Source organism: Muntiacus reevesi, chromosome 9 (assembly GCF_963930625.1).
Source record: "Muntiacus reevesi chromosome 9, mMunRee1.1, whole genome shotgun sequence".
Taxonomy (NCBI): Eukaryota; Metazoa; Chordata; class Mammalia; order Artiodactyla; family Cervidae; genus Muntiacus; species Muntiacus reevesi.
Genome location: NC_089257.1, coordinates 63,265,930 through 63,293,423, shown reverse-complemented (window position 1 = coordinate 63,293,423; position 27,494 = coordinate 63,265,930). Strand labels below are relative to the sequence as shown.

General features: G+C 48.6%; 1 protein-coding gene across 2 annotated transcripts in view; it reads right to left on the bottom strand.

Annotated features, from left to right (window-relative positions):
- Window positions 1-741: 741 nt before the first annotated feature.
- FXYD6 (FXYD domain containing ion transport regulator 6) overlaps window positions 742-27,494 on the bottom strand; it is a 35,482-nt gene continuing 8,729 nt past the window's right edge. Inside the window, exons 2-8 of one of the 2 annotated variants that reach the window (XM_065943832.1) lie at window positions 6,470-6,532; window positions 5,807-5,842; window positions 5,610-5,684; window positions 5,009-5,045; window positions 4,246-4,295; window positions 3,652-3,702; window positions 742-1,772 (exon numbers count right to left, since the gene is read on the bottom strand). In XM_065943832.1, coding sequence (XP_065799904.1) covers window positions 3,674-3,702; window positions 4,246-4,295; window positions 5,009-5,045; window positions 5,610-5,684; window positions 5,807-5,842; window positions 6,470-6,527 — 285 coding nt within the window. In that variant the 5' untranslated portion in view covers window positions 6,528-6,532 and the 3' untranslated portion in view covers window positions 742-1,772; window positions 3,652-3,673. Of the gene's footprint in view, window positions 1,773-3,651; window positions 3,703-4,245; window positions 4,296-5,008; window positions 5,046-5,609; window positions 5,685-5,806; window positions 5,846-6,469; window positions 6,533-27,494 lie in introns of both variants that reach the window. The other variant, XM_065943831.1, reaches the window with a different exon arrangement.

Sequence of the window (27,494 nt, the reverse complement as noted above, 5' to 3'; positions counted from 1 at the left end):
CACTGCCAAAATGGACATTATCCACCTGGTCTCTACAGTACGGATCCAAGGCATAGAGTGTTAAACACAAAGATACAAAGGCAGGAGTCAGTGTGACAACATGCACAGAGAAGAAGGGACTTACCTACATTAAGTCCGAGAAGGCTTCCCAGAGGAGGGGGTATTAGGGTTTAGAGAGAGATGAAAGGGTAAGGGCTTTGATCATAACCCAAGTAACTCACCCACACCCCTCTTTGTCAAGTTCTTAGGTATTGGCTCCAGAACTGACCAGAGGGACAGGTTAGAACCTCTTATTCCAGGCCAGCAAGCCCTCAGGACTCTCCTCTCTCCAGGACATGTAGGAGCCTGAACCCCGTGACCTGGGGTGGAAGCAGGAGGAGGAGGGGGTGCGGGCAAAGGAGGGGAGAGGAAGGGTGGCTGGAGAAGAAGTGGGGAGGAGCTAAGGGGTCAGGAAGCTGAAATAAAGAGCACCTGGCTGCCCTGTGGCGTCACTTCCTCCCTCTGACCAAGGACACCCTCCCTTTAGCCCTTCGAGCACCACAGGTCCTACAGACATGCAGATTCCAGCACAAAAAGGAAAGCACCGCAGAGCCACTAGGAAACAAGTGGTATTTTATTCCTTTTTGTCCTTGTTGAGGAGAGATCACGACACAGAGAACGGCAGTCCTGCTCACAGCGGCATGGTTTGGTCAGTTTCCACGAGAACACAAGGGGCGGGAGGGGCGGGGTCTGCCTTTCCACTCTCTTCACCACCTGGGACCTCCTGCTGCTCCCCTGCAGCGGGGCTGCCCGGAACCCTGCCCGCTCCCTAACTTGGTGCCAGGCTAGCAGAGGGGGCGGGAGCTGGTGCTGCTGCCTGGCCAGCAGGGCGCAGACAGCGAAGCAGAGGACCTCTACTCTTTCTCCATGCTGCCCCTCCCCAGAGCACAGGCCCCAGCCAAATGCATCCATTCAGCCATAACCTGCCAGAGCCCCAGTTCAGGGATGAGAGTCTGGGTCCAGGCGAGCTGGCTATAGATGGGAGTCTCTGGAGCAGGGAAGGCTGGAGAAGGGCATATGGTTCCAGAGCCCAGGGGGTTATTGCTGAGAAGATATGCAAGGGGCACATTTCCCCGGGGGCAGGGTAAGGCAGGGCATATGGGCACCAGGGACGGGGTTCAGCCACCTGAGGGCAAGGTGGGCTCATCAGCTCCTTGCTGGAACCTCCCGCTGCCAAGAGACCTCAGCACAGATTTGGTCCAGGGACAAGGATGGAAGCAAGGTTCTTACAAAAAAAGTGAAAAGTGGCCATGCAGAAGGATCATGAAGGTGATGTAAACCTTCCCAAGTCCCAAGCCAACTGGAGATTCCCACCAGACCCCCATATCTACCCTGAAATCAAGAGAAGGGACTGGTCTGTCAGAGAAAAAGCAGCCTCCCAAAAGTGGGAGGTGATGGGGCCACAGAGAGAGAGAGGAGCTGAGGCCACATGGCTCAGCTCTGGCCCAGGAAAGTGGGTTCGGGTTCACTAAAACACAACATCATCCACGAACAAGCAACCACAAAGACCACAGTCATCAGACACACACACACAGACACACACGTCACAGGAGGTGGATGAGACCACAGGCTCCAAGTGGGGGAGGCAGGGTTGCATTATTGAGGACAGGTGTCGAGGGGCTGGGGACACATAAGTTCTTGGCTTCTCCTGGGGAAAGACCTGTTGCTGAAGTGGCCGGTTTTCTTAAGCATCAGTATTTGCATCTAAAGGTTCAAGCAGCTGCCTTCAGGTTCTGGAGGTTGAAACAGAAAAGAATTAAATTAATTGAAACAGAAAAGAATTAAATTAAAACAAACCCCTGGCTTCCTTTCAAACCTCTCATCCACGCGTCTCCCAGCCATTCCTTAGGGCAGCCCCTTTGCCCATGGAAACTCCTAAGATGAGACCCACTCCAAGTGCCTTGTTCCCAGCAAACCAAGGAGGATGAGTCTGAGAAGCAGGACCAGGAGAAGAAGGTGGAGGAGGGCATGGAGCTCAGAGGAGGGGGTCTCTCAGGGGGATGGAGCTGGCAGATGAACACATGGAAGTTAAACCCGAGTTTCTTTATCAGGACAGCCTAAAGAACTGCTCACAGTCCTAAGACTCAGGAGAACAGGGTTTCCGAGGAAGTTCTAGTTTTTGTTTTTTTTTTTAAAAAGACAATTGTTGGCTCAAGGTTCCCTCCCTGGCGCCTCCCCACACGGCTCCCCAGATTCAGAACCACCAGCTGCAGTGACGTGGACAGAACGCTGAGCCACAGTTGGGACACCTGCCACCTGGACTCGATCTATAGCCACGTCAAGCTGAGGCATCCTTGACCTCCCCAGGGCCCAGCTAGAAAACGGAGGTAATGAGCCTCACTCTGCCCACCCACGGGGCTGTCATGAGGATAGAAAAGCACTTAGGAGTGAATTCAAATGCTCCACAGGTTCCCCATGTTATTACCATCACGGTAAGAGCCGGTGTACCGGCATTCTACATCCAGGAATTTCTTTCAACTCACAATTTAGGATAAAGTATACCCTTTATTTGGGGCTTCCCTGCTGGCTCAGTGCAGGAGGAGACACAGGTTTGATCCCAGGGTTGGGAAAATCTCCTGAAGAAGGAAATGGCAACCCACTCCAGTATTCTTGCCTGGGAATACCAGGAAGAATTCTAGTATCCCATGGATAAGAAGTCCCATGGACAGAAGGAGCCTGGTGGGCTACAGTCCACAGGGTTGCAAAGAGTTGACACTACTTAGCAACTAAACCACAACACATCCCTTATTTGTATGAAAAAACAGGCAGCGTGAGCTAATAGAAGACTGACCCCTGCTACATCCCAGTATATTGCAGGGCATGCCATAAAGGGAGACAGGCAGGCACAGAGGGGCGTGGTGAAATCCAGCCCTCAACTATCAATACAAAGCCCTTGAGCCCAGGTGCCAGTCTGCTACTTACTCTATCTGGATGGCTCTTCTCTCTGACCTCAATTTATCCATCCATAAAATGGGGCTAAACCCCACCTGTCCTACTTACTTTTTCTGGCAGGCTTGAGTGAGTTTGTGTATGTGGCAGCAATTTGAAAACCGTAAAGCTTTTAGATTATTGCTTTCCTGCATATAACGAACAATGGAAATGGATACTAAACAGTAACTTAATGCCCCTAAACGTCAAGAACTGATCATGCTGGTATGGCATTGGGGGTGGGGATTCGGAGCCTTATACTATTCTTCCTATTTTTGGGTAGGTTGGAAAGTTTCAAAATAAAATGTTAACTTCAAAGGATGGCCTGAGGAACTTTCTGAATCATCACCGGAAGCCATTGTCTTTATGCTACTTTGATATCAGGAGCATTTCACGAATGTTAATTCCCTCCCAAGTCATGCCCACGTGGCAGCTAGGATGACGCCCGAGCAACTTGACTGCTGGGTTGTAAGGAAGCTCTGTTTCCCACCTGCATATTCTGTGTGTGTGTGTGTGTGTGGTACTGGGAGGTTTTAGTCCATCTGTCTCGTCACCCTTCAGACGTGAGTTTCTGTAGCCGTGCACATTGCAAAAGCTAGCCCAATTCTTCCCTGATGACACCTCGGCCAGACTCCGGTCAGAACAGTGATGGTGACAGGAGGATACAGGCAGACAGCATCTTACCTTTGCGCCTGGGGGCTGCACTTCAGTTCTCTGCTTTCTGGGGCTCCGTGGCTGGAAAAAGAACCAGGATCAAGCACAGTGAATGTATGGAGGGCGGTGAATGAACTCCTCATCCCAGTGGGCCATCCTCCTGCAGCAGCTATGCTTGTCTCGGGCGTTGGGGGGAGCCTGACCCGCAGAGCAGATTCATGCAGATTCATCCAGACTGCGAGTCAGACAGTTCTGTTCACCTGTTAGAGGACGTGGCATGTTCCTGAACTTTTTGAGTCCCTCTGTTGTAAAATGTGGAGAGTGATGCCTACCTCCTGGGGCGGTGTGCCCACTACTGAGAAGTGAAGCACTCTGCGCCATGCCCAGCACTAGGCAGAGCCCCTGTAAACAGCGGTCGTCAGGAGCAGCAGCCTGTCTAGTGGAGGTGAGGGGTGACACGGGGCAGAGGACCTGGGGACCCCCCTCTGGCACCTGGAAACATGCCTGGCCAGCCAGCTCTCAAGTAGCCACAGCACAGCACCTGGCAACCATCCTTCACCCCAAGCTGTACAAGGACCCTTGTCGGTTTCCTGTCCCATCTGGGCAGGTGGTCTTGACACTTACCATTTGCAGTGACAAGGTTCTCCACCTGAGCCTCCTCATCCCCAGGAGCCCTGAAGGTGGATGAGATGCAAGCCCGTCAGAGGTCTCCAGGGCAAACCCAGAGAGCATCGCCACTCTCCTTGCTGGGGCAGGGCCCAGGGATTCATCTCCTCCAGGTCACGGTGGATCATTCTTCATTATGGGGCTCATGGGATTGGGGGAGGTCAGAGGAATTTACGGGCACCCTTCGATGTTGGCACCCGATGGGGGGTAAGTGCTGGTAAGGGGCGTGTCCTGCCACTGACTTGGGACTTCTGAGGTCCAGGGTTACCATGGGGACTAATGAGTGTGCCCTCATGTAGGGGCAAAAGGGTGAGCGAGAGGAAGCCCAAATTTCCACAAAAATCAAAGAGCTTCAAGAACAAGTGACCCGCAGAGCAGCATCACAGGTCCTGGAGAGAGGAGACAGACCTCAAGAGAGACCGAGGCCAAGCCCAACTGTCTCAAGGGCCTCCAGACAAGGATCCAGCATCTCCTTCCTCCCCCTCCCCCACCCCACACATACATCAGAAAACGAAGGGCAGGCTGACCCTTGACGTTTTGACCTCTCCTTTGCCCCCAAGGCTGCCTGGCAACCCTCAAAACTTCTATCCCTACCCCAACGCACATGGCCTGTCTCTGAGACAAGAATCCAGAAATACATTCATTTGGGGCCACACACCATGGGCCCCTCCCTGTCCCCTCCCAGCGTCACCCCGGGTGCCAACAGCAATGGTATCCTTACCGCGGCTTCTGATTGAAACTGCACTTGCATCGGCGACCTGAAAGGCAAGGAAACCATCCAGGTCAGCGTCTGGCTTGGCCAGAGCAGGGCTGCACTGAGGCTGTGGGACTGTGACTAGGAGCCTGGGATCCTTCGCAGTGCACGCCTTGCGCAGCTGTACGTGGCGATCCTTGGTTGGAGGAGGGCTCTTCTGATGTCACGGTTCAACGCGTCTATCTGCTTGACCACATAAGTGCTGACAGCTGCAAGCAGCCCAGGCTCATGAGGGGAAACAAATGCAGGGGGACACGCCTCGGAGCCCTCTAAGGACGGCCCCTGTCTCCCCTCCCCTGTGGCATCCCCACTCATGCCCTGATGGATCCAGCCCCCCGCCCCTTTGTATCTGTTTTCATCAAGTACTTATTTTGTTCACGCTACACTGTTTCACTGAGCACCTATTATGTGCCCAGCAGTATATTAGGTCCTGGGGATAACTAGGAAGACAGATGGGCTCCTTCCCTCTCTAGGAAAGAGAACTGCCAGCCTTTTATACCGTATGCCACCTGCTTCACAGCCACAGACATTGCCCTTAGCGAGTGAACAGAGGAACAAACATACTTACTGAGGATAAGCAGGATCCCCACCGAGAAGAGGACCACGGCAAACACCAACCCCCCGATTCTCAGGGTCTGGTAGTCTGCAAAAGGAACAAGAGTGAGAGGCAGAAGCGGGGAAGGGCCAGGGAGAGCATGTCGGTCCCTCCCCTGGATGGGGCTGTACCTCCCCTCACCATCACCCAGGGTTACCACCACCACTTACCATAATGAAAAGGGTCCTTTTCTTTCTCCTGCTCAGCTGCTGGAAAAACAAGCAGGTGTGGTCAAGAGGAAGACAGCTCACATCCTGATTCCCAAGTCTCCCACCTTGTCTCACGGGCCTCACTCCCCACAAAGGGATCCCTGGAAAGCAGGGCCCAGGAAGCAGAGATGCTCAGAGAAGCAAGGAAGGGTGGGCCGGCCTGCCAGGGTCACTGAGGGGGCCAAAGGCAGGTGCAGCTCAGAGCCCGATCAGAGTCTGTGTTCACAGGAGTTGCACGTACTGCCCCTTCTGAATCTTACATCATCCCCAAAAGGCTGGGGGATTTTCTTCTTGTTACAGGTGGGGAGGCTGAAACCAAGGGAGGACACATGACTCACACGATCTAGACTGATGTGCAAGTCTGGCTCCCAGGACTCAGGCTGAGTCTACAGGGACCTGCTGGGCTTGAGGGCAGGAACCAGTGGGGAGAGGTGGGCAGGCTGGATTGGGGGCTGAGTTAGCTGCTGCCTTCCAGGACTTTCTCTGCAGACTAAAGGCGGGGAAGCTGATCAGACATGTAGACTCTCAGAGCCCCCCACCCTGAGTGTCTCAGAGGGCCAGGACCTTCCATGAGAAAGGGCTGTGGCTGCCACCCTGTCGAACCAGGTCCTGAGGGGTACTTACCGCTGGCCAGGACTGCTGGGGCCAGGAGGCCGCACAGAAGGAGCAGCACCACTTCCATGGCGTCTGGGGACAGAGGGAGGGAACGGATTCTCTGGGTAGGAGACTCCCCACTCTCACCCTCAGCCCGGCCAGGGCCCCAGTTGGACTCCCACCCTGACTCCAAGCTCTCCCCTCAGAAGGTTTGAAAGCCGAAGCAGCTGCCATTGACAGACTCCTTACAGAGGGCTCTGCAAGCATGAATTCAATTACAATGGAATCAGTTCAACCAGCAGGCGCTGTGACTAATAACCCGTTTTGCAGGTGAAGAGCCTGAGCTTAAAGGAGGTGAATAACGCTCATGGTAGCAAGCAGCAGAGCCTGGATCCTAACCCAGCTCAGGAATGCCTCTACTAGGCCGCCTCTCCAGTGCCAAAGTCACAAACCCCCAGGGGTTTGGGGAGATCATCTCACCTGAGTCCTCCTCCCCAGACCACCCAGAGACGTGGCCATCTCTAGCTCACTGAGATGCCTGGGACTTTTGCCCTCGTCCTCTACAAGTGAGACCCACTGGTGGAAGTTCTTTCTATCAGTTTAATGGGGGCAGGAAAAACAATGCCCCTCGTGTCTAGCTAGAGGTGAGGGTGGGAGGCCTGCTGTTTCCTGGACTCTGTATAGTAAACTCTGAAAGGCTGGCAGCTCTCCCTCAAGGCTCCCCCGCACCCTCTCACCTCCAAAGTGCCCAAGTCAGCTCCTCTCATAGACTCTAGTTCATAAACCTCTGAAAGCTGGTTTGATTAAACAAAGGGAGCCTGGAGACAGGTTCTCGGAGCATCAGTGTCCGGCCTCCCCTTCCCCAGCAGGTGCCTGAGACGTGTGCTCGAGCCCCTGGTCTCTGGGGTCAGTGGTCCCTGGATGGGCCATCTGCATGGAGGCCGAGGGCAGGGCAGCTGGTCCCTTCAGGATGGATTTCGGTGCAGTTACACATGCCTCACTCCTGGGCTTAAAGGAGGGCACTAGAGAGCCAGAAAGGTAACTGGAAAGAAACCCAGGCCAAAAAAGACCAAAGCTGCTTGCTCTTTCTTAGTGGGGTGAGGCTGGCCGCGGTCTGACCCCCTGCACGCTCTCTAGCAGCCAGGACCACACGTGCTGGGAGGGTTCATTCCTCTCCTGGCCCAGCAGCCCGCAGCCCCCAGCGGCCCTTCACCTCCGGGCCAGCAGAGGTCAGAATAGCTCCATCCGCAATCAAACCAAGGCAGTGACCCTGGACTTGGAGTTCAAGAAGCATTTCTCATAAGGCAGTCATTTGCTTTTAATGTTACTTCATTTAATATTTGTATTTCTTTAAAATTTCACACTCTATTTCACATGTATAAAAACACATGTAATACACATAATGAAACAGTAAAAGGAAACACCCATAAAGTAGCTTAAGAACCGGCACTTTGTACACGCTGCTACATTTGTCTCTATTTCCTCCAACCCATCCATCCCCCTTGCCTTACTCCCAGAGGTAAACAGTACTGTTTTTCAAATCTTTTGACTACCACTTCCACAGGAAATATTTTTCACATTGGAACCCAGTACAAATATACATACATGTAAACCAGAAATAACAATATTGCTAAATAATACTTAGGCTTAAAAAGGATGATGCCCTCTGATATTTTCTATTCTGTTTCTCTAAAAGAAAAAATGGCTAAGCCAATTAATGGCTAGACCCATAAATTAGTGGGTCACTCCTCAGTTTGAAAAATTATATTTGAGAGATAAGTTTAGGAGTTAAGTCATTGGGTTGTACAAGTGATCAACTTTATAGAAAATTTTCAAACTATTTTCCAAGTGACCATCCCCACTTTAAAGTCCCACCACTGCATATGACTGTCCCTATTACTCCACATCCTTATCAATACTTGCTATTACTAGACTGCTTAATTTCTGCCAATCTAGAGGTATAAACTATGGTCTCAACTGGATTCCTTAGAAATGGAGTCTAGCTTCTGATTGTTGATTTGCCATGCCTGTTTCTTCATCAGTGATGGGCTTTCATGTTTTCGGCTCAGTTTTCCAGTGGGTTGACATCACTATTATTCACTTGTTATTCTGGATACTAAAGTTTTGTCATTAAGTATACTTGCCTTTTTACATTTTTATTGTCTCTCAATGCATACAATTTCTTAATTCCAATGTGACTGAATGCAATGATCTTTCTGTCTTGTTTAAAGATATTCCTTGTCACCCTGAGTCAGAAAGAATTTGCAGGACTTCCCTGGTGGTCCAGCAGTTAAGACTCTGCACTCTCTATGCAGGAGGTCAGGTTCCATCCTGGTCAAGGAACTAGATCCTGCAGGCCGAAACTAAAGATTTCACACATGGCAACTAAAAGGTCCCACATGCTGAAACCGAAGATCCTTCATGCTGTAACTAAGCCTCAGTGCAGCCAAATAAATAAATCCTAAAAAAAAAATTGTTTTCTTCTAAATATCTTAAAGTTTTGTCTTTTACATTTAAGTCTGTATTCCATCCAGAATGCATGTCTATGGAAGGCATGAGGTTGGGATCCAATTCTTGCTTTTTCCACCTGACAATCAGATGTCCTGGATAGCACCATCTGTCAGTATCTTCCCTCACGATGCGCATGGCCACTCGTGTCATGTATCTGGTTTCTGTTCGGGTGTGGGTCTGTTTCTGGCCTTTCTGTTTGGATCTACTGGTCAGTTTGTCTGTTCCTGCATCAAGATCACTGTTTCAGTTACTATAACTTTATGGTAATCTTTCCAAGAGGTGGGAGAAGCCTTCTCTTCTTTTTCTCCTCTCTTCTCTGCCTCTCTTGCCTCTTCCTTCAGGAATGTCTCTGCTATTCTTGGTCTTCTGCTCTTATATATAAATTTTAGAATCAGTCTGTCAAATTCATTCAGAACGATTGGGATTTTCATTGGAATCACAATTCATCTATTCCCTTGTGGCTCAGCTGGTAAAGAATCAGCCTGCAATGTGGGAGACCTGGGTTCAGTCCCTGGGTTGGGAAGATCCCCTGGAGAAGGGAAAGGCTACCCACTCCAGTATTCTGGCCTAGAGAATTCTTCTAGAATTCTTCTCCTAGAGAAGTCCATGGAGTTGAAAAGAGTCAGACAAGACTGACCAACTTTCACTTCACTTCATAGAACGTGGGGACAATTAACATTTTTGTGATATTGAGTCCCCTATCTATAAATAAGTCTTTTCATTTCTTTAGATCCTTTTCAATGATTTTGTTTTTTGGCTCTGCCAAAGGGCATTGGAATTTTAATTCCCTGAACAGGGATTGAACCCATGTCCCCAGTGGAAGTGCAGAGCCTTAAGCACTGGACTGGCAGGCAAGTCCTTCAATGTATTTTAATAAAGTTTTATAAAGGATTTCATATAGGTCTTGCACATCTTATCTTAGGTATATTGCTAGGTACCTTATTATTTTGTTGTTATTTAAAATACTATCTCTTGTGTTTTCTAATTTTTGCTGATATGGAGAAAGATCATTGATTTGTATACATTAATCTTAAATCCAATAATCTTACTAAACTCTCTTACTAATTCTAATAATTTACCTATAGATTCTTTTGGGTTCTTTGTGGACATATCTATAAGTGATACAAGACTGCTTCTTTTATTCTAATAGAAGAATATACTGTTTATTTATATTTCCTGTCATACTGTACTGCTAGGACTTATAGGAAAATGTAGAATAGAATCAGTGATAAAAGGCATACACACATACAGTCTTACTACTAATTTTTTAATTTGTATGTTTATTTTTAATTTTCCCCCAGCTTCACTGTGACATGACATTATAACATTGTATAAGTTTAAGGTGTACAATTACACCATAAGGTTTGTTAATACTTCCATCACCTCACATGACTACCGTTTGTCTGTGTGTGTTGAGACTGGATAATGAAAATGTGGTAAATGTATTTATATGTGTGTGTGTGTGCGTGCTTACACTCTTAGTTGTGTCCCACTCTTTGCGACCCCATGGACTGTGGCCCACGAGGCTCCTCTGTCCATGGGATTTCCCAGGCACAAATACTGGAATGGATTGCCATTTCCTTCTCCAGGACATCTTCCCTGACCCAGAGACTGCACCTGCACTTCCTGCACGGCTGGCATCTCCTGCATTGGGATATTATGTAGTTACAAAAAAGGACATTACTGATTTTAAGTAGATTTCTTCTAACATTTTAGAAGCTCCCCTCTAATCCTGGTTTTCCAACATGTTTCTGTTTTATATTAACTATGAATGAGCACTCTACATCTGTGTTTTTTAACCTTTAATCTATCAGTTAAGTAAAGTGAATGCAAAATTATCTAACAGTACATCATCCTTGTATTTGTGGGATGAAACCAATGTATTTTAAATGCATTTATGTGCATGAGTGAGACTGGGCTGCAATTTTTATTTTATTGTATTGACCTTGCCTGGTTTTGGTATCATGGCAGTACTGGCCTAACAGAACAAGTATTTCCTCTCTTGCTATTCCCTGGAAGAGACTGCAGAAGATTGGAATAAATATGGTATAAATAAATAGTATGTTCTTTGAATGTTTGATAAAACTAAACTATCAAATCACCTGACTTAGTATTTTCTTTGTCTATTCAATGAGTTAATGGTTACAACACTCTTAGGCTTCCCAGATGGTGCACTGGTAAAAGGATCTACCTACCAATGCAGGGGACACAGAAGACGCAGGTTCAGTCCCTGGGTCGGGAAGACACCCTGGAGAAGGAAATGGCAACCCACTCCAGTGCTCTTGCCTGGAGAATTCCACGGCCAGAAGAGGATGGTGGGCTACAGTCCAGGGGGTTTGCAAAAGAATCAGACACAACCGAAGGGACTGAGCGCGCACACACACCCACACAGACACACACACACACCCACACACCCACACACACCCACACACACCCCCACACAGACACACACACCCACACACCCCCACACAGACACAGACACACACACACACACATACACACACACACACAGACACACACACCCACACACACACACAGACACACCCCCACACATCCCCACACAGACACAGACACACACACAGACACACACACACCCACACACACATACAGACAGACACACACACACACAGACACACATAGACACACACACACCCACACACACAGACACACACACACACCCACACACAGCCCCACACAGACAGACACACAGACACAGACACAGACACACATAGACACACACAGAGACACAGAGACACACACACACACACAGAGAGACACACACAGACACACACACACACAGACACACAGACACACACACACAGACACACACACAGACACATACACAGACACACAGACACACACCCCCACACACAGACACACACACAGACACACACACACACACACACAGACACAGACACACACACACAGACACCCCCACACACAGACACAAACACACAGACACACACACAGACACACACACAGACACAGACACACAGACACACAGACACACACACACACAGACACACACACAGACACACACACAGACACGCAACACTCAAGATTTCTACCTTTTTCTTGGTGGACTGTAGGCCACCAGGCTCCTCTGTCCGTGGGATTTCCCAGGCAAGAATACCGGAGTGGGTTGCCATTTCCTCCTTCAGGGGATCTTATCTGAATATAGTTAGTGAGTTATAATTTTTATAGAAATGTTCCCTTTTCTATTCAAATTTATTGCCATAATGTTGTTTGTAGTATTTTCTAGCTATCATTAGAAATCATTAATTTGTTGGATCTGAATTATGTTTTTTAACATTGTTAATTTTGTTTAGTTGTGACGACTCCCTTCTGTCTTGATTTGACTCACTAGAGATTTAACTGCCTTATTAGTCTTCTCAAAGAACCAACACTTAATTTTGTTGATCCTCTTTATGGTGTTTTAAATTATTCTTAATTCTACCCTTATACATTCTTTGGGTTTATTCCACTGTTTTCTCTTTAGATTTGTCTTCTTTTATTGTATGTTTAGTTCATTAATATTTAGCCTTTCTTGTTTTCTAATATTAGCATTTAAGACTATAACCTTCTACCTTCTAAGTGCCACTTTTGTTCCAAATATAAGCTTTGAAATGTGACTTTAGTATTTTAGACTTGTGCTATAATTTATCTGACCTGTGCATTAAGAAGCATGGTTTTTCAATGCTCAAATGTATAGTGATTTTAAATTTACTTTTGTTACTAACTTCTAGCTTAAGTGCACTGTGGTCAGAGAATGTGCTCTGTAGGATTCAGACATCTGAAATTTATTGAGACTTGCTTTATGATCTAGTATATGGTTATTCACTTCAAAAACTATATTCCATGTATTAAATTACAAATTCTTTTATTGTTGGGAAAAAAGTTCTATATGCCATTGCGTGTGTGCATGCTGAGTTGATTCAGTCGTGTCTGACTCTTTGTGACCCCATGGACTGTAGCCCACCAGGCTCCACTGTTTGTGAGATTATCCAGACAAGAATACTCGAGTGTGTTGCCATTCCCTTCTCCAGGGGATCTTCCCAACCCAGGAGCTGAACCCAGGTCTGTATTGTAGGCAGATTCTTTACTGTCTGAGCTCCCAGGAAAGCCCCTGTATGCCATTAGACTAAGATAATTAACCATATTGTTGAAATTTCTGTATGTTTTCTCATATTTTGACTGTGTGACCAATTTGAGAAAGTTGCCTTAAAATCTACCACTGTGAGGAAGGATTTATAAATTTATCCCCAAATTTCTTACAATATTATAATAGTAAGTTTAAAATTGTTACATTGTCCTGTGAGTTGGCTCTTTTAGGATTACAAATGAATCCCTTCCTAAATTCAACTTTACTTTCTACTTTTCTTTATGCATTGTGTGTATCTTATCATCTTACAGTAAACAGCTAGATAAAAAAAATTCAACCTGATTATTAACTGTCAAGTTTGCTCCATTTAACTTTATTGTGATTACTGACTGACATATTTGGTCTGATTTCTACCACCTGTTTTTCCCTCGCTTTTCTTATGTGTATTTCTCTTTTGATTTTTTTTCTAATTTATTTTCTCCCTCTACTGCTTAAGAAATTATCCAAGTTATTTCTAGTCTTTTAGTAGTTACCTTTGGAATTTGACAATTTGTATTTTCTATAGACTGAATGTTTGTGTTCCCAAAATTCATGTGTTGAAACCTAACTCTCAATGAGATGGTATTTCGAGGTAGGCCTTTGGGAGGTAATTAGATCATGAGGTGGGGGAGCCCTTATGATGGGATTAGTGCTCTTTTATAAAAGAGACCCCACAGAACCCTCTTGCCCCTCTGCCATGTGAGGGGTCAGTGAGGAGATGGCTGTCTATCAGCCAGGAAGCAAGTGTCTGTCTATCATCAGACACTGAATCTGCTGGTACCTGGATCTTGGACTTCCCAGCCTCCAGACCTATGAGAAATAAACATCTATTGTTTATAAGCCACCTAGCCTCTGAACAGACCAAAACAGTATTCAATTTCACAAAGATTTAATTTATTTTTTTGGTTGTGCCACATGGCTTGTGGGATCTTAGTTCCCCAACCAGGGATCGAATGTAGGCCCATGGCAGTGAAAGCACTGAGTATTAACCACTAGAGTGCATGCGTGCTCAGCTGCTCCAGTCGTGTCCGACTCCTTGTGGCTCTGTGGACTGTATGTAGCCCGCCAGGCTCCTCTGTCCATGGGATTCTCCAGACAAGAAGACTAGAGTGGGTTGTCAAACCCTCCTCCAGGGGATCTTCCCAACTCAGGAATCCAACTCAGGTCTCCCACATTGCAGGCGGATTCTTTACCAGCTGAGCCACAGGGAAGCCCAAGAATACTGGAGTAGATAGCTTATCCCTTCTCCAGCGGATCTTCCCTATCCAGGAATCGAACCAGGGACTCCTGTATTGCAGGCAGATTCTTTACCAATTGAGCTATCAGGGAAGCCAAAATGTATAATAGTTAAAAGATAAAATATTCTTCTCGAAAAATACACTCCGTTCTTGACACATATGCTATTATTGTACAAAATTTCAGTTCTGTTCTTAATTCTATGAAATAGGTATTAGTGTTTGTATTTCTTGGAAAGAAATACTTGTCTATAGATTCACCTGTGTGTACAGTGGCCAGCCTTCAAGAGAGCCCCCAATACCTCCTGGCATCCACACCTCTGTACATTCTCCTTTCACAGTGCACCAGGGCTAGTCTGGGTGACCAGTAAAAACAGGGCAGAATTGACATGCTACTTCCAGTATCAGATTATAAAAGGCACCACAGGTTTCTTTTCTTGCTTTCTCTCTCAAGGATTGCTTGCTCTAGGGAAAGTTACCTGCCATGTTTTAAGCACGCTCAGGCATCCTTGTGGAGAGGCCCACATGGCAAGAACCGAGGAGCTCGGTTCAAAAGCCCATGAGGAAGTAAGGCTCCCATGAACCACTAACCGAGCTTGATCATCCAGCCTTCACCTACCAAAACCCTGGCTGCCAGTTTGACCGCAAGCTCATCAAAGGCTCAGAGCACAACCACTCAGCTCCACTCCTCCTGACTGCTGACCCTCAGAAACTGTGCGAGACAATAAATATCTGTTGTTTTAAGCTACTGTTATGTTGCAACAGATAACTCATGGCATGTATTTACTAACCCACTTGTTTATGACTCCTCTTGAATCTCAGGCATCCATCAAGCCATTTTCTTTATTCCCGGAGAACATCTTATAAATTTCTTTAATGAAGACCTACTAGCTGTAAACTCACATTTTTCTTTATCATCTTACCCTTCTGGGGGGCAGATCTAACATTCCCCAGTAATTCCAACCTTCTAGTATTCAAGCCTTTGTCTAATTCCCTCCCCTGAACAGGGGCAGCAGCTGGGACTGCTTCTAGCCAGCAGAGGGGTCATGAGGCAAGCAAGGCCCCTCCAGGGAAGAGGAAGGACAGAGGTCAAGGGTCCCAGGCCACTAGTCACTGCTACACCTCTCCATAGCTCCACCCAATTACCTCCATAGATGCTGAGATTCAAGGAAATCCCCCCACCCCAACAAACACACATACACACTGAATTCCTAAACGGAGTTATACAATTCTGGGTTCTGCAAGGGATAAACAGGCGAACAAGACAGGGGGGCAGTGTGTGAAAGCAGAGGACTCAAGATATTTCGGCAAATGTGAAGAGAGCTTCACAAGAGGCGGAGACTACACTTGAGGAGTAGCCAGCATGGCAGGCACAGAAAAGGGAGCAGGGAATACAACAGGGCACCTGGGAGGTTTCCATGGAGGAGCTGACATTCCAGCTGAACCTTGAAAGCAGGATGGGATTCTGAGGGACCGGGGTAAGAAAAGAGAAAAGGAGAGGCATTCCAGTAGAGGAAACAGCATGAGCAAAGGCAGTGAGATGGGAAAACAGGGATCACAAACAGTATTCAGTTTCAAGTTCAGTTCAAGTTGCACCTCAAGGTACTTCATTCAGGAGTGGCCACCTGAAGTGGCTTCCTCAGAAGGATTCTGAATGAGGGCAGGTAGATGTGAGGGCCTTCATCCATCTGTGATGTCTGCACAGCGCAGGAGGGGCCGTGACAGCCATCTGCCAAGTATTTGCCATTTTGAGAGCAAGATACCTTCCAAAACAGTGAATAATCGAGTTGTGTAAAGCATGAGAGTGGGTGGTGAGAATTCTGATAAGAGAGCTGGAGTCAGCCTCTAGAGGATCTTGCATGCCAGGCTAAAGAGTAAAGACCTGTCTTTGTATTCTAAAGAAAACACTTCTGATCAAGTTACAGTGAGCTGAAAGAAATACTGTTACAGATTTGGAAAGAGACCAACTCTCCTCCTTCAAGCTGCTGCCCAGGCCAGGACTACACCAGCCACACCTCAGCATAAGCCTCCTCGGGGGACCTCTTGGCCCCCACACCCATTTTTAAAAATTTCACTGGTCCCTCTGGCACTGCCCCTGAGTCGAGTGGCCAAGGACGCAGACAGAGCCTCTGAAGGGACACAGAATGTCTTTCTCTTGTGGCTTCACCGAGGAACTCTATCTCTTTCTCCTCTCCCTCCCACACAACTGCCCCCTCTGTGTCCTACATCACACATTCCTTTCTCCCAGAAAGGAGGCTAGGCTGCCCAGGGCTGGCCGAGGGGAGGGGGAGGTTAAGAGGTGGTAGGAGTGGTAAACCTCATTTCCAGGCCACAGAGTCTAAGCAGTAGATGAAAGGGTAGGGGGGGTGGATCTTCGGAAGATGAAAAAGCAAGGCAGAGTTGGATGGAGCTAGGAGAGAGGGTTCAGGAACATCACATTAGTCACCTGCACGTGTGAGATCATGGACCCCCTACCTGGGAAAGCCTACGAACTTGGTCCCCTGGAATGGAGATCTGGTGAAGTCCTCACTTTTAGATGGGGGTGGGGTATCTCTGGAACTCTACATCTTTCAGACCATCCTCCCCATCTGGAAAACGGAACCAGCCACCTTGTGCTTCCTCTGAAGCATCTTCAGAGAAAGATTCAGTTTTCACTCATTTTCCTGCTCCGTTCCACGCTCTCATTTATCTCGACACTGGTGAACAGCTGACACTTCCGGTGGCAACAGCCTGTCCATGTTAATTTCCCTCCCTGATCTCTCTGCTGTCTGCACAGTTGCTTTTCTGCATGTGCAGGAGAGAGCAATCAGAAGAGTTTCTCTGGTGATTATCTTTCCATACTGAGTCACATAATTTCACATAATTGCCGGGTAAAAGCTGCTCAGAAAGAGAAGCCACGAGCTGATGATATAGCATCACGCTATATTATTTTTGATTCCACGAAGCAGTGAGGTAGATCAGAATACACAGTTCTATTGTGAAAATAACTCAGAAACAACCTCCCTTTAAAATGCACAAGCTCCAAATTACAGGGAAACATTCTCATCTCATCCTCATCTCTGTCTCACTCAGCCCCCAAGGCCTCGCTCCCCTTCCCTGGCATCCCACCTGCTTGCCTTCCCTAGGGTTCAGCTCATCAAAAATGTGCCCAGAGGGAACACCAAGGCCTGGGTCCTGGCAGGATCCCCAAAGAAAGATAAGGCCCCCTCCCTAGAAAGGACATGCTGGAAGGGGACCTTTATGGGGTCACAGAATATCTGGAAAAGTGAAAGTGTTAGTCGTTCAGTCGTGTCTGACTCTTTGTGACCCTATGGACTGTAGCCCACCAGGCTCCTCTGTCCATGGGATTTTCCAGGTAAGAATACTGGAGTGGGTTGCCATTCTCTTCTCCAGGGAAGCTTCCTGACCCAGGGATCGAACCTGGGTCTCCTGCATTGCAGGCAGATTCTTAACCATCTGAGCCACCAAGGAAGCCCTAAGAATACCTGGGCTCACTGTTTAGGCTAACTGGTTACCCTGGACTGTTATTGCATGCCAGGGGACAAGATTTAGCCTATGATGTATCCAAATCTTTGGAACAAAGAAGCCTGTAAAAAGAAGATTTTGCTGTGTATAAATAGGATATAAGCATGATGTGAGGTATACCAGATGGACTTAGAAGCACTGAATGCCAGTGAGTTAGAATGATTGAGATGAAAGCTCTTTATTTGAGGAGTCTGAAGTGCCAACAGAGAAGTGATGTAGCCAATGCATCTACCCAGAACTCACACCCCCAGCTCCTGCCTGCGGCTCTGTTATGCTGGCACTGGGCGCCGGGCAGGCCAGGACTGGAGGAGAGGAGTACCATGAGCAAAACAAGCAGGCTGGGCAATGCCTGAGAGCGCTCCAGCAGCCTGGCTGGAGCCAGGAAAGAAGACAAGGCACCTACAGGAATGCGGTGACCGAGGCAGTGAGGAGGGAGGAGAAGCACTGACAGGCTCCTGGCTCTGCATTAGAAGATTATCTTTAGGGAATTCTTTGGCGGTCCAATGGTTAGGACTCTGCACTTCCAATGCAGGGGGCACGGGTTCGATTTCTGGTTGGGGAACTATGATCCCACATGCTGTGTGGCTTGTCCAAAAAGATAAAGACCGCCTTTGGTTGGTCAGATGTCAAGGGGGCCGTGCTGGCTCCTGGGAAGGCGCCCGTTGGAACCACGTCCACAAAGGGTCTTCAGAAGGCTTGGAGGCCAATGCCTCACTCTCTCAACAGGAGACAAAGAGATGATCAGAACAGTCCTTTCTGATTATTCTGGCTGGGCTGTGTGAGTGAGTCAGTAAAGAATCTGCTTGCAATGCAGGAGACCGAGGTTCAATCCCTGAGTCAGGAAGATCCCCTGATGAACCCACTCCAGTATTCTTGCCTGGGAAAATCCCACGGACAGAGGAGCCTGGTGGGTTACAGTAGATGGGGACACAAAGAGTTGGACGTGACTGAGCAACACACACACACTTATCACTGTAGCATAGATATGAATGGTCTAAGGCCGGGCTAACGGCTGAAAGCAGAGACTAAAAATTATCACAGACAAACTGGTCTGATTTATGGGGGAAAAGGTGGATGCTTTACATTCCTAAGACATTAGTAAGTCTTACTGTTTGGGAGGAAAATATAGAAGGCAAGAAGTCTGATCTCTTTGGAGTCAGGGGCCTGGCTCCAGCAGCCATTTCAAGCCTCCTTAGCATCTGTTACTATGAAAGGGTTATGCACGCCCTCCATGAATGGTACCTTTGGTCCTCAATCATAAGTGCTCACAAATGAGGCTTGGGTGTATGGTCAGTATAATCTGGTGGATGAGGCCCAACTCCCGGCCTGGCTTTGATGTGCACTGTGCTTTTATGAGAACGTGGGTGACATAATGCCTCCAGGCCACACAGGCTGGAATGTTGTCTTTGATCTTCTCGGGCACCCCTTCCGCCTCCCTGGTCTCCCCACTCCCCATCCCCGCTAGGGCAGCCAGGCGTCCTCTACACTCAAGCAAACCATCACCTCCACTCACATGCAGCTGCCCTTCTCTCTAAAGTGCTCATCACCTTTTGCTTCCCAACTTAGATGCTTTGATTCAAAGCTCTCTTAGGATTTTATGTAGAGGAGAAAAAGGAAGCAAATGAAAGGACAGTCATCACCTACATGACTGTTGTCTGGAAGCGCTCCCGAGGGTTCCTCGGGGGTCCTTCCTGACTGAGCTCAGCACTCCTCTCCACCTTCTCTATACCAAGCTGCTTTCAGGATGGGGAGTGTCTGTCCCTCGCCTCATGTCCCAGGTAACAAGTGGCCTGGAACGGAGTTAGGGACCACACCGTGGCCTCAAACCCCCACAGTGTGCCCTACACTCTCGGACCTTGAAGCTCCCAGAGATCAGCTATCACCAAGTTTCATCATCAGTTTTTGTAAAATGCAAGGTGATTCTTCTCTATCTTTGGCCCCTTTGGGAAGGTTCAAGGGGGCTTCTCTAGTGGCTCAGTGGTAAAAGAAGATCCCCTAGATGAGGAAGGGGCAACCTACTCCAGTATTCTTGCCTGGGAAATCCCATAGACAGAGGACCTCCACGGGGTCACAAAAGAGTCGGACGTGACTTAGCAACCAAACAACAGAAGGCTCGAAACCCCCTTTCCTCATATAGCTGCAAGGTACAGCTGCAGCTTTCTTGACTGTAGAAGCCTCCATACAATGCTTCCCGCAGGCCCACCCACATGCGGCAGAACTCGGAGCCAACGGCATAAACCTCAGGGACACTGATGGCTGGAGCTCATGCAGGAACACAAGCCCTGCCCCACTCACACTGCACACTTCTGGGAGCAGAAGCCTGGGCCACAGTGTGAAAGCAGATGTGGGACCAAGACAGGTGAGTCTTCTAGGTGAGTCGTCCAGCTGTGAGCTTGGCTGTAGGAATAAGCAAGGTGCTGGCGACTGGCAGTTTGGGAGTCAATGGGACCGAGCCCTACTGGGAGCATTGGAATCGTTCTATGGACTCTATAGAAGGAAAGGAGAATGCTGGGATGGGAAGCCCATAGTTACAGCCCAGTCTGGGGCCAGGACTGGATATAAGAAATGATAATAATAATCATGATAAACAGAATATTGGTCAGGTACTATTCTTACTACTTTAAATATTCATTCTCATTGACTCTTAAAAATAGCCTGGAAAATATATGTTACCATCAAACCTATTTTAAAGGGAAACAAACTGAAGCAGAGAAAGAATAGTCCCTTGGTGGATGAGAGCTGGATTCCATACTTGCACCCAGCTCAGCCTGCCTCCCTGCTGAGGGAGGAAGGGCAATCTTCCTGCTGTGAGCCCAGGACTCCAGCGCCCCCAGCCCCACACCCCAGGGGAGGGTTCACACCCACTCAGGGGCAAAGGCCACACCAGGCCACCTGCACTGCTGCTCGCAGAGGGCTCACGTCCCTGGCAGCTGCCACTCCAGTCCTTGCTGCTGTCCCAGTCCGGGGGGCTTAGGCTGCAAGGCTCGGGCCCGGAGAGAGTCAGATGAACTCTGTAAAGAGGGGATTCCTGCCTCTGGGTAAACATTTACCAACCAAGTCCTAGCGTCGCTGGCCTCATACAACCCCCTGAGAGAAAGACAGTGGGATTCAAAGTGTCTGCCAGCTCACCCCCAAGAGAGAATTTCTATCCCCTTGTGGATAGAGTTGTTCACTGGAGTGGGTGTTTTTTTTGGTAAGAGAGTATGGAATTTGTGCAGCTGCTTAGGTCAGAGTTGACAGCATAGCATGGAGGGATCTGGAAGTTCAGCCAACCCCGCTGCCCACTTTCCAAGGCTATTATAAAAGTCAAGTGAGGTAATATATGTGAAGGTCCTTTGTAAACTGTAAAGCTCTGTGATAACAATACCTAACAGCTATTAGGCATTCATGGCATGCCAAGTACTGTTCTAAGTGGTTTATATGTACTAATTCATTCAATCCTTACGGTAGTTCTAGGAAATGGCTCCATTTATGATTATCCTCAGTATACAGATGGAGAAACTGAAACCAGAAAGGATAAGCAACTTGTCTAAAGTACTAGAGCCAGAAGGTAGCAGAGCCTGGATTTAGACCCAATCAATCTGGCTCCCAAGTACTTGCTCTGAATCTCTCCACCATCCTGCCTCTCTGCTACTCAGTGGCTTTGGGGTCTTAAACTAGTCACTCTACCTCCTGGAGTCTTTGCTTATGAAACTGTTAAAACAGGAATCTCAGGAGCTGTGAGGATCAGGTGAACTAGCCTCTGTGCATAAGCAGTTATCATTCACCCACATCCATCCCTTTGGTATCTCCTTTTGGAGAGCAGACAGCTCCTCCCCAGCTCCAACCTTGAAGGTCTACTGGAGGCTGCCAATCACAGCCCCTCCCTTGGGGCTGAAAGGACTGGGTTTGAAACTTCAGTGTCCCTCAGGGGTTGTCACACAGTCTGAAGCAATAGAAGAGGGTTCACAGCAGCCAAGGTGTGAGCTGTGGGGGTGGGGGAATCTGGTGCAGAGAAGTCAGGCAGCAGCTCACCAGGGAAGAGCTGGCACGAGAGAGAAGCAGGGAGAAGAGATGGGGAGAGGGTCCCGGCCAGGTGTGCTGGGGGCGGCCCCACAGGCTCCCTGTCTTGCCTCAACCAGATGCAATTTGGATCATTTGCAAGGAAGGGGTGTCATGTCACAGCAGGAAGTCTCTGCCTGGTAAATAGCAAGTGCTTTTAAAGTATCAACTGCTGATACTATTAATATCATTATTCCCCCCCTCCTTCCTCAGCTTCCGCCTTGATTTTCTAGCTTCTCTTGGGAAATGGGGAAGAGAAACAGAGAACAGAGCTGGGGAAAGGCCCCAGTGGCCTCCTTTCACTTCCCTCCACCCCTGGAAGGCTCCAGCGTCCCCACAACAGGAGCGGGGACAGGCCCGGTCCACAGCAGAAGCAGGCAGACCCCGGCTCAACAGAATCAAAGGGCCTCCGGGGGCCACTGCCCTCTTCTTCCTCCAGAAAAACAGGCTGCATTACCCAGGGCCGCCGACAGGAGGCGTGAGGCGCGCAGATCTGCCTGGCGCGGCTGAGGCGGGTGACGTAGCCTCCCAGCCCCAAGCGCGGGAGCCCCCACCCAGAGACCCAGAAGCAAGAAAGAGGACATGAGACAGAAAAGGAAAGAAATCCCAGAGAAGAGAAGCTGACCAGGGGAGGGGGCCCAAAGAGAAGTGCAAGAGGGGCAGGCAAAGTGAAAAGGAAGAGGCTCCGGTATAGAATGGAGGCTGGCCAATAAGAGGAGCCACAGAAGATAAGACGGTAGGATGGTATCCCGGACTCAGTGGACACGAACTTGAGCAAACTCCAGGAGATAGTGAAGGACAGGGAAGCCTGGCGTGCTGCAGTCCATGGGGTCAAAGAGTCAGACACGACTTAGCGACTGAACAACAAAGAAAAGGCGCTCCTGATGGAAACTGAACAAGGGATGGACAAGGTGGCAAAGCAAGAAGAGGCTGGAGACTGCTGAGAAAAGAAATCTACTTTGGAGAAACATCAAGCAAGGCTCCACGCTGTCTTCCTCCCCATGAGCCCCCAGCTGGGCCTCCATCCTTGGCTCCCCCGGAGCCTTCACCAGGCTCTGCCTGCCCCAGTCACACCAGTGCTCCAAAGAGTAGTGAAAGGAAAATGTGCCCGGGTTGGGTGTGGAGAGAAGGGTCAACAGACAGCTGCAACTCCTGGGAGAAGCCAGTTCACATCCCGCTCTGGCTGCAGGGTGGCTGCCCCACAGGAGACACAGGGTCTCTGCTGTCCCAGCAGCCTGCTGGGCAGCGGCCAGGGGCCTGAGGCTTAGCCCTGGTGGAGCTCAGGTGCCCCACCCCACGGTCACAACGCCTAGTCTTCTTCCTAACCCAGAGGCCTCCCAGAAGAAGCCACTGGCTCCCGCAAGGGGCCCCTTCAGGGTGTCTCCCTAGGAGGCCTGGGCTCTGAGACTCCCAGGGTTGCGGGGTGGGGTGGGGGGCAAGCGGACTTCTGCAAGATTGGGATGCTATATCCAGGACACCCTGGTCCTCCTGCCTCCTGGGTTTAAGGGAGACTGGAGTAAGGTCTATCAGACCAGAGACTCCTGTCCTTCAGCCTCAGACCCTCAAGTGTACCTGTGGCTGTCGTAAGACAAAGGGGGACCAACCATGTTGTGTATGATCCACCCACCCTGCTCCCTGCCCATGATGGCTGAAGGGGATGATCAGTGATGGTGGTGATGCCCCTAACATCAAACATCTGTAAGACGTCTGACTTACCAGACAACTTCACAAGCATCAGCTCAAAGGAACATCACAGCTGCAGGAGATGTTGGATATCAGGGCCATTTTACAGATTTGAGAAGGTGAGGCTCAGAGTTACATCACTTGTCCAAGGCCCCGCAGCTAACAATGGCACAGCTGGCATTGGCCCCTAATTCTGTGGATGCCGCATGCTAGGCTTTTTCCAGTCTTACTTGCTGCCTCCCTGGCAAATGCAGCAATGCATGGGCGCTAAGGGAAATCAAAATGCTGACCCTGACTTGAGACCAAGCAGGGCTCATTGGATGGAAGTGGTCGGACCCAGTCCAGGGGAGAAAAAACAGGACGAGAGAATAACCCAGATAAAATTCAACAGCTTTAACGTTGACACCAATGATGTCATTTTCTTCCCCTTTCACGGTTTCCTGCCCAGCTCTGTTCTGTCCACTATGACTGACGTGAAGGCTGGGACCCCAGAGCTCCTTAGGAGGCGGGAGGGCTGGCTCATCCGTCAGCCATCACTGGACCCCAGCTGTTCACATGTCTTCCTGTCACTCGCTCTCAGCTGAGCTTCACACCAGCACGGGCTGTCTTCTCTCCCTCCCAAGCCTCCCCCCAGTACCTACTGGGCACCCTGCTGCTCTCTGCCCAGCAGAACATCTGCATCTATGCGGGAAGCAAGACAGTATCCCAGACGGGTTGTAGGAGGTCCTGGCCACTGGAACCAGGCTCACAGGGCATGCCAACAGACTACCAGCCCAGCAACTGACAGCCTTTCAGAGCAGGTTGCCAAGCTGCAGACCCCACTCCCGTTTTTCTTCTGGTCTGGCTCAAAATTAGATTGAGGTGTGGAATTGAAATAAAGACGATCCCTACTCAAAAATATATCCATACCCACAACATTCTCCAAAGGAGAGAGTTCTTAATTCCACCAAACGTTTTGTTTGAAAGGTAAATACTTCCAATCCTAACAGTTATTTACATCTTGGCCCAAGTTATTGAATTAGATTGATTTCCAAACATCTAAGATCTGCCTGCATTTAGGTGGAGAAATTGGTAGAGAAAAGGAGGATAATTTTGGAACGAGGAATAATTTTGGAAAGAATGGTATCATTATTCTTCCAGGAACCAAATTAACAACACGTACTGATGGCCTCCTGTTGCCCAGGACCTCAGTCATCACTGGGGGAGCTGCAGCAACAGAGTCCCTGCCTCATGGAGCTTATAGTCTCACTGAGCTCCCAGGGTTTGCTCCCCGCCTCCAGAACACCACGTCCTATCTGTGGCAAAGTCCTAGCCGTGCCTTCTCCTGCAGGATCTCTGTAAGTTCTCTTCCACTGCTCGCTGTAGTTCAGACCCTCATCCCTGCTCCCCTGGGCTGCTGTGGTACCTTGCATAATACGGTAGTGCCTGCTTTCTCAGTTGCTCAGTTGTGTCTGACTCTTTGTGACCCCGTGGACTGTAGCCCGCCAGGCTCCTCTGTCCATGGGATTCTCCAGGCAAGAATACTGGAGTGGGTTGCCATGCCCTCCTCCAAGGGATCTTCCTGACCCAAGTTTCGAACACACGTCTCTTAGGTCTCCTCCATTGGCAGGAGGATTCTTTACCACTAGCGCCATCTGGGAAGCCGAACACTGTAGTAGCTGCACCTATCTTTCACTCTCTCCCTATCATCTGTCTTAAACATTAATTGGACTGACTGATTTAATACACCTAACGTGTATGCTGATCACTTCTCTATCAAACTCAAGTGTATCCATGGTGTTTCCATACCCTAATTACTTTTTAAAAAATCAAAACTTTTAAGCCTGGCATATATACCTCTATATCTTTCCTACCCTTCTAGTGTTTCCTCCCAGTACTTTCAGCTAAGATGATCTACTCCCATCCCCCACCACAGGTGTATCGAGCTCCAAGCCACTGAGTATTCTCTTCCCTCCACTGAGCACGGCCTTCCCTTCCCTGTGCAGTCCAGTTCTCAATCCTGCATCCTAGGATCACATGGAGAGCTTTTGTATAATAATAATAATGGGGATCAACTAAGTCCCACCAAATTGTAAACTCTGGGGGTGTGACCAAGGCATCAGTCATTTTTAGAATCCCTCACTCATTCTAGGGCTTCCCCAGTGGCTCAGCGGTAAAGAATCCACCTGCAATGCAGGAGACTTGGGTTTGGTCCCTGCATTGGGAAGATCCCCCCTAGGAGGGCATGTCTCCCCATTCCAGTATTCGTGCCTGGAGGATCCCATGGACTGAGGAGCCTGGCAGGCAACAGTCCACAGGGTCACAAGAAGTCAGACACGACTGAAGTGGCTGAGCATGCAACGCACGCACTCGTTCCAGTGTGCAGCCGAGGCTGAGAAACGCTGTCCTTGTCCAACTGTCGCTCCAGCCCATGGACTGAACTGCAGGCTTCTTTCTCTAGACTCAAAGAGCACCTGTGATGTGTCATTAGCACTGACTTGCCACACAACACATTCTGGTTTACCCTCTCTTTTTAACAAGGTTCTCCTGGCTGGAAGGTCTCTGTTACCCCATGACTTGTAAGAGCTGAGGTGGTGCAGACAGCCGCTGAGAGCTGGCTGACAGACTGATGTTTGTCTTGAGGAGGGGAAAGAGCACAGTTCCCATCACCAGGCTTTGGAACTGTGCAGAAGTGGGGGTGCAGAAAGGAACTGGAAGCCTAGCCCTCCCTGTCAGTATCATCAGGGATAAATCATGCTGATGGTACAACACACCCTTGATTTGGTGTGGTGAAAATCACACGTTACCTCTGTGATCTTCCTCCGCCAAACCCATAAGCCAAGAAAAACATCAAAGTCCCCATTGAAGGGTATATCTACAATATATCTGACGAGTCCTCCTCAGAACTCTTAAGGTCATCAAAAACCAGGCAAGTCTAAGAAAGGGTCACAGCCAAGCAGAGCCTGAGCAGACATAACTAAATGGAATGTGGTTATCTGAATGGGATTCAGGAATAGAAAAAGGACATTAGGGGAAAACTAAAGCAATCTGAATAAAGACGGTCTTTACTTAATAATAATATATCAACATTATTTCACCAATTGTAACAAATATACCACACTAAGACAGTAATCAGGAAAACTGTGCGGGAGGGTTGTATTGGAATTCTCTGTACTAGCTGTTCAGTTTTTCTATAAATCTTTTTCTTTAAAAAGTCTATTAAAAACAATTTAATAAATTTTTAGTTCCATTAAAGAAACAGAACAGCTCCTCAACCCCATCAAGCCCATGTCTGGTCACATTCCTGGCAAGCAGCTTGGAGCCCTATGCCCTGCTGGTGATGTCCGATGCTTCTGTAACAGGGGCTGGGCTTCTATGGTTCAGAACCAGAGCCAAAAACCCAGCAACAGCTTTTAAAGCTGCCTTTTAAAATAAGTGCTTTGGACTGTTTATAATAGCCAGGACATGGAAGCAACCTAGATGCCCATCAGCAGATGAATGGATAAGGAAGCTGTGGTATATATATACCATGGAATATTACTCAGCCGTTAAAAAGAATTCATTTGAATCAGTTCTAATGAGATGGATGAAACTGGAGCCCATTATACAGAGTGAAGTAAGCCAGAAAGATAGAGAACATTACAGCATACTAACACATATATATGGAATTTAGAAAGATGGTAACGATAACCCTATATGCAAAACAGAAAAAGAGACACAGAAGTACAGAACAGACTTTTGAACTCTGTGGGAGAAGGTGAGGGTGGGATGTTTCGAAAGAACAGCATGTATATTATCTATGGTGAAACAGATCACCAGCCCAGGTGGGATGCATGAGACAAGTGCTCGGGCCTGGTGCACTGGGAAGACCCAGAGGAATCGGGTGGAGAGGGAGGTGGGAGGGGGGATCAGGATGGGGAATACATTTGTAACTCTATGG